Source organism: Mastacembelus armatus, chromosome 10 (assembly GCF_900324485.2).
Source record: "Mastacembelus armatus chromosome 10, fMasArm1.2, whole genome shotgun sequence".
Classification (NCBI taxonomy): domain Eukaryota; kingdom Metazoa; phylum Chordata; class Actinopteri; order Synbranchiformes; family Mastacembelidae; genus Mastacembelus; species Mastacembelus armatus.
Genome location: NC_046642.1, coordinates 24921956 through 24935422, shown reverse-complemented (window position 1 = coordinate 24935422; position 13467 = coordinate 24921956). Strand labels below are relative to the sequence as shown.

Here is a 13467-nt window from a genome sequence, read left to right as displayed (position 1 = left end):
TAGTATGCTGTGGCACAGTGCTGTAAGGGCAGCAGAGGGGTATGATGAATATGTTTTTGGCAAAGAGACAGAGGAGAGGAGGGAATTGAGTGAAATAACAGAAAAAAGAAATGCAGGAGAGATGGAAGGGAGGACAGGAAACCAGAGAGAGCAGGAAAGCGAGAGCGATGTTCCTAATGACTTTTGAAACTGACAGAAAAACAGCAACCCAATTACTGCTGCAGGAGTGTCCTTTGTCTCTATCTGCCTGCATTTCTTTCTTTTCTCTCCCAGAGCTTGTGATGAGAGATCACCTTGGTCAGGGCAATCTTAAGCACTCTGTTTTTATATAAAAGTACAACTGTAGCTAGTAAGAATGTCCAGCACACAGGGGAATGTGGTCATTTCTACTGTGTACTGTGCAGTCAGCCAGCTGCAATAATATTTAGACAGGTTTCCATAAATGTGCATTATGACAAATAAAATTCAACTTCAGAAAATACCCAAGAGTTTTAGATGTGTAACTTTTAGCTAAGTCTGTGAATAAAACATGTCCAAGGAAGCTAGTTAGTGCAGCCAGTAAGAATTCTGATAATTCAACTTGAACCCGAGTCAGTGTTCCTTAACAGTGGACATTTGGACTTACTGTACACTTGTCATAGTAAGAAAAGCACTGATGTATCTAATAACATCAGTGTTCCTGTGAATAATTACTATGAAGCTATTATTATCTCATATGAAGGTTGTTACTAGATGGCAGTTTAGACAGTGTGACATACAGTCCAACATTTACTTTTATTCTGGTCCATTGATTAATAGTTAGCTCGCCAACATACTGTAACTTTAAGCAATGTAAGACAAAAAAATCCTTAACATGTGTCTGACTTGGGAAGTCTGAGTACATTTTTATATTCACCACATTTATTAAGCTTCAAGAAAGCACAGGATGCAATTGGTGGGTTTCTGAGAATGAAAATATTACTGTTTGGGGAACCTTTAAGCTCAAAGGAACTGCATCTGCTGAAAATGTTTGCATGTCATGAAGTGAGCAACAGAGCAACACACTCTTACTGGCTGCACTAACTAGCTTCCTTGGACATATTTTACTCATAGACTTATCTAAAAGTTACACATCTAAAACTCTTGGGTATTTTCTGAAGTTTTAGGTGGGATGAAAGTGGCTACTGTACATAGGCTTAAAGGCAGGTGAGTAAATAGAGAAATCCCTTATCTCTGTTGACCCATGGCAAAGTGAGAGCAAAAAACATTTCCTCATTTTGAATCATTATTTAGCTCTAAAATATGAAAAGGCATGTCTTCTGTTCTAAAGATTGTGACTTTTTATGAATGCCTTCAGTGGACTTACTGAAAAATTTAGCTGGCAACTGATGCAAAGATGCTATAATTTGGGATATAGAGTCTCTTTGTTTTGCACAAGTGAAAATCCTGTTGCTGCTATATTTTCAGCAAGGCAATCTGTCTGTAAGAGTTGCATCAGAAATTCAGGATTTTGAACCCAGTGTCCAAGTCTTAGAAATGCATCACAAAGTGTCTCACGCAAAGTGAAGCGACATCATATAGACATGAAGAATTTATTGTTCAGTTACTGTTCAAGATGGTGCAGGGGTGCTTAAAGCCTTGTTAAAACAATCGCCAGACCTGATGTCTTGTGTGGATGCGGAGTTTTTGCAAATAAATATATATTAAACACACATTCAGAAACTAAGCGCTTTAGATCTTGAAGGCTTAAGGTTTGTCTTGTTTTCTGTAAAACATCTTGTCCTCTTTGTCAGGAGAAATACTTACAGACATGTTGTATCAAAGGAGATTGTGTGAATAAATACAAGTTGTGTTGTTCTTTAAATCCAAGTAAAGCCACTGGCTAGCTAAACATATTCACGCACAGATCATCTTCATGAGCCCTGCAAGGCTTCCAAAGCCAAAGATCTGAGAAGGTTTGTTGTTCTACCCTCCAGCTACACATCGATCTATCAGAAACTTCACTGGTCCAGTTAATCACCTTATTCCTAGACTGAGATAGAGAGAGTCAAACATCAAGCTAGAGGTGAGAAAAGGTCCCTGTTTTTGTTTGAATAATTCATTTTAATTGTTGATGAATTAATGGCTGATATATGCAGAAATTGAGGTTACTGTTTTATGTTCTAATTGATGTAGTCATGTACAAAATTGACTCAGAGTTGACAAAGGGAGAAAAAGAGGATGAGATGGGAGAAAGAGGAGGAGGAAAGGCTTCAGTGACAAATTTAATCATCCCCGTTCTTTTACTGAAAGCAGGGAAAGTGTAAATAGAAACAGGAGTGAACAGAGAAAGGGCATGGAGAAAACAAGAAGAGGGGATAAAAGAAGACAAGATAAAGAGAAAATAGTGTTTTCTTGTCATTAAAAGAATAAGAACAAGCAGAAAGAACTGAGGAGCAAAGGAAAATGCTGTGGATGTTCTGCCCTCTCTACTTTCCCCGCACGTAGCTAGACAGACAGTCAACTCCTCCAATGATGAGACAGCTTAAGTTGGTTCTGAACTTAATTGCGCTCCACCATTGCACAGAGTAAAACTGAAGAAATAAAATAAAATGCAGTTAAGCATTAGCTCATGCTAAATGGAGGAAGTGTTTCCAGATAAGTGAATCACTTCCTATTGCAAGTGTGTTGTGCTGTAATGTTCGTCTACAGATTAGCAACAGACTAGCTTTAGTCTAACACGCCTAAAAACTAACTAAATTCTCTAAACAATTTATTAACCACTACACATTCCGGTACTAGTCAAGTACCTTTCTATTTTGACTAGTATTTATTGCTATTTCCAGACTTAGCATTCATTGACCTATCAGTTAGCTTAGCTAGCTAGTAACATGGCTTCTCCCTCTCTCTCTCTTTCCTGCTCGGTGTGCCACATGTTTAGTTATTCCTCTGCCTCCTTTAGTGATAATGATACCTGTAATAAGTGCAAGGTTCTGGTAGCTTTGGAGGCGAGGATCACTGATTTGGAAGCGCGGCTCCACACCTTTGAACAAAAGCCAGCTAGCCTAGCCCCGTTAGCAGGTGTGGAGCCACCGAGCTCAGGGTCTGTTAGGTATCCAAGGACAGCTCCAGAGCAGCCCGGAGAATTAGTCTGGGTGACGGTCTGACGGAAACATACTCCTAAGCAGAAGCCCATGGCTCATCACCTGCCTCTTCACTTTTCTAATAGATTTCCCCCGCTCAGCGACACACCCACTGAGAAACCATCCATCCATCAATCCATCTTCTATACCCGCTTTTCCTGGCTCAGGGTCACGGGGATCTGCTGGAGCCTATCCCAGCTCTCTCTCGGGTGGAAGGCAGGGGTACACCCTGGACAGGTCACCAGTCCATCACAGGGCCACATATAGACACACAAAGACAGACAACCTCACACTCACTCCTACGGGCAATTTTTTAGAGTCACCAATCAACCTAACATGCATGTTTTTGGACTGTGGGAGGAAACTGGAGTACCCGGAGTAAACCCACGCAAGCACAGGGAAAACATGCAAACTCCACACAGAAAGGCCTTGATGCGAACCCACGACCTTCTTGCTGTGAGGCAACAGTGCTAACCACTCAGCCACCATGCTGCCCCCACTGAGAAACCGACTCTGATAATTGGTGATTCCATAGTCAGAAACATGAAGTTAGAGATACAAGCAACCATAGTCAAATGTATTCCTGGGGCCGGAGCGGGCGACATCTAGTCAAATCTAAAGCTGCTGGCTAAGGCTAATCGTAAATACGGAAAAATTGTTATTCATGTCAGCAGCAATGACACCCGATTACGCCAATCGGAGGTCACTAAAATTAATGTTCAGTTGGTGTGTAACTTTGCCAAATTAATGTCGGACTCTGTAATTTTCTCTGGACCCCTCCAAAATCTGACCAGCGATAACATGTTTAGCCGCATGTCGTCATTCCATCGCTGGCTGTCTAGGTGGTGTCCAGCAAACAATGTGGGCTTCATAGACAATTGGGCCACTTTCTGGGGAAAACCCGGTCTGGTACGAGGGATGGCAGTGCTGTAGCTTCACTGCGTGGAACGCTTGATACTGTGGCCCCTCTGAAAAAGAAGTTAGTGAATCAGAGGAGATTAGCTCCATGGTACATTTACATATTCGTACCTTAAGGCAGGCAACACAAAGGCTGGAAAGGAAGTGGCGTTTCACAGACTTAGAGCAATTTTATCTAACCTGGAAAAACAGTCTATAAACATATAAAAAAAGCTCTCCGTAAAGCCAGAATAGCATACTAATAGAGGAAAATAAGAACAATCCCAGGTTTCTTTTCAGCACTGTAGCCAGGCTGACAAAAAGTCACAGCTCTGTTGAGCCCAGTGTTCCCTTAGCTCTCAGCAGTGATGACTTTATGAGTTTCTTTACGAATATAATGACAACTATTAGAGGTAAAATTCAGCAGATGCTTCCTATACCTGCAATAAATGAATCTTCTACTACAGTAGCTCTTGAATCATCTGTGAGACCTCAGTTATGTTTAGTTTGCTTCTCTCCCATAGGTCCCTCTGAATTCACATCAGTAGTTGCTTTATCTAAATCATCAACGTGTCTCTGAGACCCCATCCCGACTAGACTGCTTAAAGACACCCTGCCATTAATTAACTCATCTTTATTAGACTTGGTAAATTTGTCTCACAGGCCTTTTAGACTGCAGTAATCAAACCCTTACTCAAAAAGCCGAGTCTTGATCCAGGAGTCTTGGCTAATTATAAACCAATATCCAACCTGCCATTTATTTCTAAAATCCTTGAAAAAGCTGTTGCTAAGCTACTATCAGACCACTTACACAGGAATGAACTATTTGAAGAATTTCAATCAGGATTTGGAGCACATCATAGTACAGAAACAGCACTGTTAAAAGTCATCAATGATCTTCTCTTAGCCTCAGATAATGGACTTGTTTCTATACTTGTCCTCCTAGACCTTAGTTCTGCATTCAACACTAATGACCACAACATCTTATTACAGAGACTGGAGCATGTGACTGGTATCAGAGGAACAACATTAAAATGGTTCCAATCCTATTTATCGGACAGATTCCAGTTTGTTCATGTCCATGATGAACCTTCCACGTGCACAAAGGTTAGTTATGGAGTTCCACAAGGTTCTGTGCTAGGACCGATTCTGTTCACCCTGTACATGCTTCCTCTAGGCTATGTCATTAGGAAGCACTCTATTAATTACCACTGCTATGCAGATGACACTCAGCTGTATCTGTCTATGAAACATGTTAACACAAACCAGTTAACCAGACTTCCAGCATATCTAACTGACATAAAGGCCTGGATGACCAGTAACTTTCTACTTTTAATTTCAGAGAAAACAGAAGTTATTGTATTTGGGCCTGAAAACCTCAGAAATAACTTTTCTAAAATTATAGCTACTTTAGATTGCATAGCCCTGGCCTCCAGCACTACTGTGAAAAACCTTGGAGTTATTTTTGACCATTTCTGTCCCTTAACTCACTCATAAAACAAATCTCTAGAACTGCCTTCTTTCACTTCTTTCATGCGACATTGCCAAAATTAAGAACATCCTGTCTCAAAATGACAGAAAAACTAGTCCATGCATTTGTTACCTCAAGGCTAGATTACTGTAAGTCATTACTATCTGGATGTCCCAGTATCTCCATAAAAAGCCTCCAGTTAATCCAGAATGCTGCAGCCAGAGTCCTGACAGGAACTAGCAAGAGAGATCATTTCGCCTATATTAGCTTCTCTTCATTCCCACCTAAAATACTTCTTCTCACATACAAATCCCTTCATGATCAAGCTTCTTCATACCTTAAAGACCTCATAGTACCATATTATCCCAATAGACCACTTCATTCTCAGAGTGCAGGTCTACTTGTGGTTCCCAGAGTTTCCAAAAGCAGAATGGAGGCAGAGCCTTTAGCTATCAAGCTCCTCTCCTGTGGAACCAGCTCCCAGCCTGGGTTCAGGAGGCAGACACTGTCTGTACTTTTAAGGCTAGACTTAAAACCTTCCTCTTTGACAAAGCGTATAGTTAGGGCTGGCTTCAGGCAACCCTGAACCATCCCTTAGTTATGCTGCTATAGGCCTAGACTGCCCGAGGACCATCGGTGCACTGAGCTCCCCTACCCTAACCCTCCCCTCCCTTCCCTTCCCCTCTCTTCCTCTCCTCCCCCCTCACATGTATATTCCACCATTGAATGTCACTAACCTTGTGCTATCTCTCTCCTCTAGTTTGTGCTCTCTCCCTCTCTCTCTGTTCTCTCTCAGATGTCCCCAGTCCTGGAGCTGTATATTGCTGATGTGCAGTTACTGGCCCCATCAACCTGCAGTGTCTATTTGTTGTTTATTGTTGCTGTTCTTTTCTCGCTCCTCTATCCACTCACCCCAACTGGTCGAGGCAGATGGCCGCCCAAACTGAGACCGGTTCTGCTGGAGGTTTTTTCTTCCGTTAAAGGGAGTTTTTCCTCTCCACTGTCACCAAGTGCTTGCTCATAAGGGATTTGTTGGGTTTTTTGTTTTTGTAAAGTGCCTTGAGATGATTTGTATTGTGATTTGGCGCTATACAAATAAAATTGAAATTAATTGACAATGAACACCGTGGCGCACAGCTCAAGCCTGGGAATGGTAAGTTCGGGCTTGGGTGCAAGCTTAGCCTTTCCCAATATGAACGCCATCTTTGCCTTACCATCACTGTTCGTAGCCTTTTACGTAAGCCACAGCAGCTATGGCTTGGGTTGATGCATCACAGAGGATTTCTTGTGCGCTGCATTGGCAAGGAGCAGTATGGTCTTGGAACGTGAGTATATCAAGGTGTTTGAGAGCGCTTTTCTATTATAACTATTCCTTAAACATGGCAGCAGGGAGTGGTCCCATGAGTCTCCTTGATGAGTTCCAGTAACAGCGCCCTCTCTTGCTGCTACTGCAAACCCCAGAGGATCAAAAAGACTGTTGATTGTGGACAGTACACTTCTCTTTGTGTAAGGCTTCTCAGCCTCAGAGACTCTGAAGGTGAACGTGTCCTTTTCAATGTCTCAATGTACTCCTAAACTTCTCTGTATGGATGGTGCTGATTTTCTAAATCCTTGAGCCCCCTTGCAAAATCGTCACTGGAAAACACTTTCATGACCTCACGGCCATTGGAGGCATTTTTATGGAGCCCCATATTGGAAGCAGTAAGCAAATCTTGAATGTTTTTAAAGAGCTTAACTGCCTCAGATGTAGTCCCGATTCAGTCCATTGTCGACATAGAAATGTCTTTGAATGAATTGCTTTGCTTCAGCACAGCAATATGTGTCTGACCTTGAGCCAAACATGGCGATAGCTGGTGAAGGGCTATTGCCGAACATGTGCACCATCATCCTGAACTCCACAACTTCTCTTTGTGAGTTGTTATTGTGGTACAAGAGGAACTGGAGGAAGTTCCTGTGCCCCTCCTGTACGAGAAAACAGTGGAACAAAGACAACTCTAATGCTCCCTGGTTTTTGTGGGTGATAAACATTAAAGAAAGGCAGGTACCATCATTCCTCTTCTTCCCCCAGGGCTGAAGCTGGCTCCACGTGATCCTTGTCAAACAGCTCCTGCATGAAGTCCATGAAGTGTTTCTCCATTTCAGGACGTTTCTTTAGTGTGCAGCAGAGAGACTCTAAGCGGCTGGCAGCAAGGTTTCTATTTGGAAGGGAGCGGAAAGGAGGTGAAGATATTCATCTGTTTGTGTCATCTTGGTGGAAATCTCATTCCATGATTTTTAGAAAGGCTTCGTTCTCTAGAGTGGGGGCTAGCATTTGATCCTTCTCACTTTGTTGAAAGATGTACTGATTTGACTTGAACTACGAGTGTCCCAGGGTTCACACTCTGATGGGAACTGTTCTTTGACTTGGAAACTATTCTGGCAGGGTGGGAGGAAACTTGGACATCTATTTTCTAGAACACCAGTCGTATAGGAGCCCACAGCAGTTGGCTTATGAGCCCCACTTAAACAAACTTCACCTACGATGACTCACCTAAGTGCTAGTCTCTGCGCAAATGGAGCATTTATTGGGCCATTGACTTGTTTGAACACCTTATGCACCTGGATTATGTCTCGGCCTAACAGCAGCAAAAAAAACAAAAAAAAAAACAGATTTTACCTGCCAGGTGTCTGAGGTGTGAATGAGCTTGCACAGCTTCTGGCGTCGGAATTTCGGACTTATTGTCTGGTAGTGCATCACATTATAGCAATGAAGGCAGAGGAGAGCTGAACTGACCATGGACTGACTGTATGAAGAGGTTGTCAGTTGTGTCGCCATTTGTCTTGGAAACCCCAGTGCATGTCTTAAGTATGTATGGTGATATAAAGTCCATTGAAATGTCAAAGGGATCAAAAAAGGCTGATCCTGCTAATGACCTGTTGCTCTGGTCATCTATGATGGCATAGGCCTTGATTTTCTTATCTGGACATCCCTTTGGATATACATAGGCGAGACATATTTTTGAGCAGGAGTGACCTCTACTTAAGAATATTTGAGTGCATGCTGAGGTGGTTTTGTGCATGTTTGTCACTGTTGCACTCTGAACATGTTATTTCTGCCATGCAGTCCCTTGCCTGGTGAGTGGATGAAGCAAATGTTTTGTTCTTTGACATATGCCTTGCACTCGTCTAATATCTTTTCTCTGAAGGCTCTACAGTTTTTCAGTGGGTGTGGTTTATTATGAATGGTGCACTGTTTGCTTATCAATTCAGTAGTGGGGACTGAGTTATCTTGTGTTTACTTCTGTTTTCTGGACCGAGTCAGGAGCTCTTGACTTTCAAATCCTTCCATAATGGCTGTCGTGTAGCTGGAGTGGGCATGAGAGTCGATACAAATGACTTAAAACCTAGGGTAATTTCTCATTGTTCTTTGTTCTGCTTCGCCTTGTATGAAGTAGTAGAAGGAGGAAAATGTGGAAGTGTCTTTGTTTAGATTTCGTTCCCTCTAACATCCACTTGTCTTGCAGGTTATTTGGCAGTTTGTCAGCAAGTGGGGTGATGCCATGTGAGGTGTCTAAATACATGAAGCCAGTCTAGAGGTTGAGTCATGGCAACTGGACTTCTAGCTTTTAGGCCGAAACATTTATGCAGTAGTAGTAGTGAAACGTTTCAACCTAAAAACTAGAACCTAACCCTTCTATAGTGTTGTTAAAATGTTGTCTTTTTGCAAAATATTACATCTTCTTTGTAAAGGAATGCTTTTCACTCAAAACATTTACCGTATTTTTTATGAAGAACATAGGCTAGGCATAACAACAAGCAGAAGTACATTATGGGGGTGGGGGGGAGATGAAACAGCATCTCCTCCTTCTTTCTCAGGCTGTCTGGATGTCGACACTCATTCCAAACTGTGTTTCAGCTTCAGACTTTATTAACTGCACTTTGAAGTCTGCAGTATAGCGCTTTCTTTTGTGTGATTTTTTCACTTGTGTTACACTAGGAGTTAGAGTTTAGTGTGAACATAAACGTGTACAGTATTATCTTCCATTGAGTCAAGAGTGCCAAGAGTGTCATCCATCACTAGTGACTATGCAACTAAATGACAATAAATTAACACATATAAGTCACTTCACTATATAAGTCGCACAAGCCAGAGGAGTAAAAAAATGAGACTGCACATGAATACGGTGCGACTGCATTTTTCATGATAGTACAGTATTAACTCACCTCACAACTTTTTTGAAGTTTATTCCCCTGAAAAATGTATTCATAACTTATTATGACCATTTTGTAATATTATGACTGAAACACAGATTAGTAGTGACCTGACTACCCCATCACCACCAAAGGTAAAAACTTACAAGCATGCATAAAAAAGTGAATCCCAATTTTGCAGTTTACAGCTTTTAGGTTAAATGTTGCCTGGGAACACGGTGCTGCTACAAAAAAAGTAAAATTATATTTATATGTTCTTTATAATTTTAATGGCTATTATATTAAATGTTTGGTGTTGACAGTTGGTTTTTATACTATATATAGATTAAATTACCACAAGATAATTAGCATGAGTCTAATCAGTGAGAGAAGAAGTACGCACATTGGCAGTAATCAGATGTTGGTCTAATCATTTCATTTAATGCAATCTTAGATACAGGAGAAACACATCCTGGTGAAAAAGCCACATCCTGTATGATGCTAAACAGCACTGCATGTTCTGTAGTTTTATATTAATGGTATTAACATACATTTTATTTCTGTGCATGTGTATTGACAGGTGTCTGACAAGCCCAAAGCCAAAGGCACAGCCCCAAGGTAAGAAAAATACTCAAATACTATACTATGGTATAGTATAACACAGTGGAGCAAAGGTGAGCACATATTACATCCTGTAAAACATTGTTAGATATGGCATGTTGTATTGGCTTAGCAAAATTTAAGTGTAAGCTATATGGAGTCTGCATGTGGACATTTAGCCAAAGCATCACTGGTCTATGTATGGTGGCCAGCATATTTTTGACAGTATATAAAGTCAGTGCAGTGTGTGACTTTCAGTATAAGCTAAACAACAAGCTATATAAACGTTTTCTTCCCTGAAACGTACAATTGAGGCAGCCAAGATCAGTGTTGGATGATTCTCTGGTCTTTTTTCCTTTAATTGTTGTTGAAAGCAGTGTTAAGGTGAAAGATGTCACTGTGACTGTGGAACACTGGAATCTGGAACCAGTGACATGACCCGCAGTGGAGGTGTATGGTTGTATTGTTTGACTGGATTTCACCTCAAATTTAACAGATCAAGAGGCGATGCTTATCAGTGTGTAATTGTTTAGCTGTGGACCAGACATTCTTTCTAGAATTTGTCATGTTTGAAGATTACTGCATTATAGCTTTACTATAGCTTTCTGGAGATGTAGTGGCTCTAGGTTACTGAAACATCTGTGAATGATAACCTCAGTCAGCAGCCACTCAGCTCTCTGCCATTTAAAATTATCCTCCTATATACTCACTACTTGTAGGTTAGTGTATTACAATCGCCAGTGCCTCTCTATGCTCACCTGGGATTATGATTCAAAAGGATGAAACATAACATATGTCATCACAAGATATACAGTACATACACAGATAATAATAGAAAGTCAGTAAATAAAATTTCCTTAGGCCTCTTTCTAAAAATGTAGTCACGTTGTGGCCTAACCAGATTTAACACTTGATGTCCATCCAAAAGCAGTAAAAATATGTCAACACATGTTTGAATATCAAGCTGAAAGGTTATGATGCTGGAATTAAAATCTTTGCCCTGGCTGTAGTATTGGGTTTTACTTGTGTGCAAAACCTTCTTTTTTATCACTGTATTCCAATATTTTAAGTGTTTGGTACAGTGTTGCATCTGTTGTCGGGGATTATGATAATTTAACATAAATACAATTTTAAATGAGGGGAGAAGGAGACTTTTACTCCACTGCAGGAAAATAATACTTTTTACTCTACTATATTTGACAGCTACCTTGCACATTTAAGGTTTTGTATACAAAGCATTCTTCAGTAAGATGATATACTGTTTTAAATTACACATTGCAATATTAACAGTCCAGAAGTATGTACCATATTTAAAGTAGCTCCAGCTTGGCCAACTACCAAAATTAAAATGCTGGTTATAGCTATAGGGAAGAATAATCCAATAATGTGGTATAAACTCTGGGCCTGTAAGTATTGCTGCAAAATTCTATTCAGCTGATGATGCTGCTTTACTTTTTAAATCATGAATGCATGAATTTTACATGTAAAGGAGTATTTTTGCCTAGCAGTATTACTGCTTGTACTTAAGTAATGACTCTGGGTGCTTCTATCTTATTTTTTGTTTTGTGTTTATAAGTCAGAGTCAAGAGTAAAACAATGTTTTCCTCACCTGTTCTTTGCCACAGAACAGGTGAGGAAGGAACTAGCTAAACTAAAGGCCAACAAAGCAAAAGGACCAGATGAGATCAGTCCCAGAGTACTTAAGGTGTGTGCTGGACAGCTTGCAGAGGTTTTTCAAAAACTCTTCAACCTCTCTCTGAGGCTCAAAAAGGTGCCTAAGTTATGGAAAACTTCCTGTATTGTCCCATTACCAAAAAGAGGCCGTTCCAGTACCCTTAGTGACTTCAGACCAGTAGCGCTAATATCACATGTCATGAAAGTGTTTGAGAGACTGGTCCTGCAACACCTGAGGTCCCAAGCGTCTGAATTTCTGGACCCCCTGCAGTTTGCATATCAAGAACACATCGGAGTGTGTTCTTCTTAATGCACAGAGCATACTCCCATCTGGAGAGGCAGGGCAACACTGTGAGAGTCATGTTTTTTGACTTTTCAAGTGCTTTCAACACTATTCAGCCCCACCTGCTAAGTGCAAAGATGCAGGATATGGATGTTCCGGCAGATATGGTGGAGTGGATCAAAGATTACCTCACTGGGCGGCCACAGTTTGTTCGCTTAGATGGCTGCATATCTGATGTGGTGATGAGCAGCACTGTTGCACCTCAAGGAACTGTACTAGCACCATTCCTGTTTACACTCTTCACCTCAGACTTCCGCTACAATTCAGGAACCTGTCACCTCCAAAAGTTCTCTGATGACTCTTCAATCATTGGATGCATCAACAATAATAATGATGAGGAATACAGACACTTGATAAAAAGCTTTGATTGGTGTAACAACAACTGTCTAAAGCTCAATATCAAGAAAAAAGGGTGGCATCAAGGCTGGTGAGGCCAACAGACTAAATAAGTTAATCAGGAAGGCAAAATCTGTTGTTGGACTGGAACTGGACAGTCTGGAGGCTGTGGCAGAGAGGAGGATGGTGGACAAAATGAACTCCATATTGGACAATCCTGCCCACCCACTTCATGAGGAACTGTGGCGAATGGGAAGTTCATTCAGCCACAAACGAATTCCTCCTAAAGCCAAGACTGAAATATTCAGGAAGTCTTTTGTGTCCATGGCCATAAGACTATAATTCCTCAATATAAACAATAACGCACACACACACACACACACACGCATGTACGCACACACACATACACACACACACACACACACACACACACACACACACACACACACACACAAACCCCCCCAAATAAATAGTTAATTACATTATTACTTTATTAATTACTTTATGAATTACTATTAATCAATATAATTTAAATAATCTCAAATTTAATAACTGCTGTAACAACTGAATTTCCCCTTGGGGATTAATAAAGTACTTCTTCTTCTTCTTCTTCTCTCTGCACGTCTTATTTCATTGTTCCAATCATTCATAAATAGCATGGGGCTGTTAGTGTTTGTAAATTTAGCAGCCGAAAGAGTCCCAGACAGAATGGCATATTTCAACATTTAAAGGACTTCATTAACTAAAATTCATAGAAAGTATATAACTACCGTGGCAAAAAGCGCTTGGAGGCAAATCTCAGGTAAAAGGATGGGGCAAGTTTAATAGGTAAAACAGCAGAGTCACAACAGAGCATACAATCTGCAGAACGGGTC

General features: G+C 40.9%; 1 protein-coding gene across 1 annotated transcript in view; it reads left to right on the top strand.

Moving 5' to 3' along the window:
• Positions 1 to 13467, top strand: part of aff2 (AF4/FMR2 family, member 2) — a 226209-nt gene that overhangs the window by 147019 nt on the left and 65723 nt on the right. Inside the window, exon 10 of the mRNA XM_026330408.1 lies at positions 10220 to 10257. Coding sequence (XP_026186193.1) covers positions 10220 to 10257 — 38 coding nt within the window. The remainder of the gene's footprint in view (positions 1 to 10219; positions 10258 to 13467) is intronic.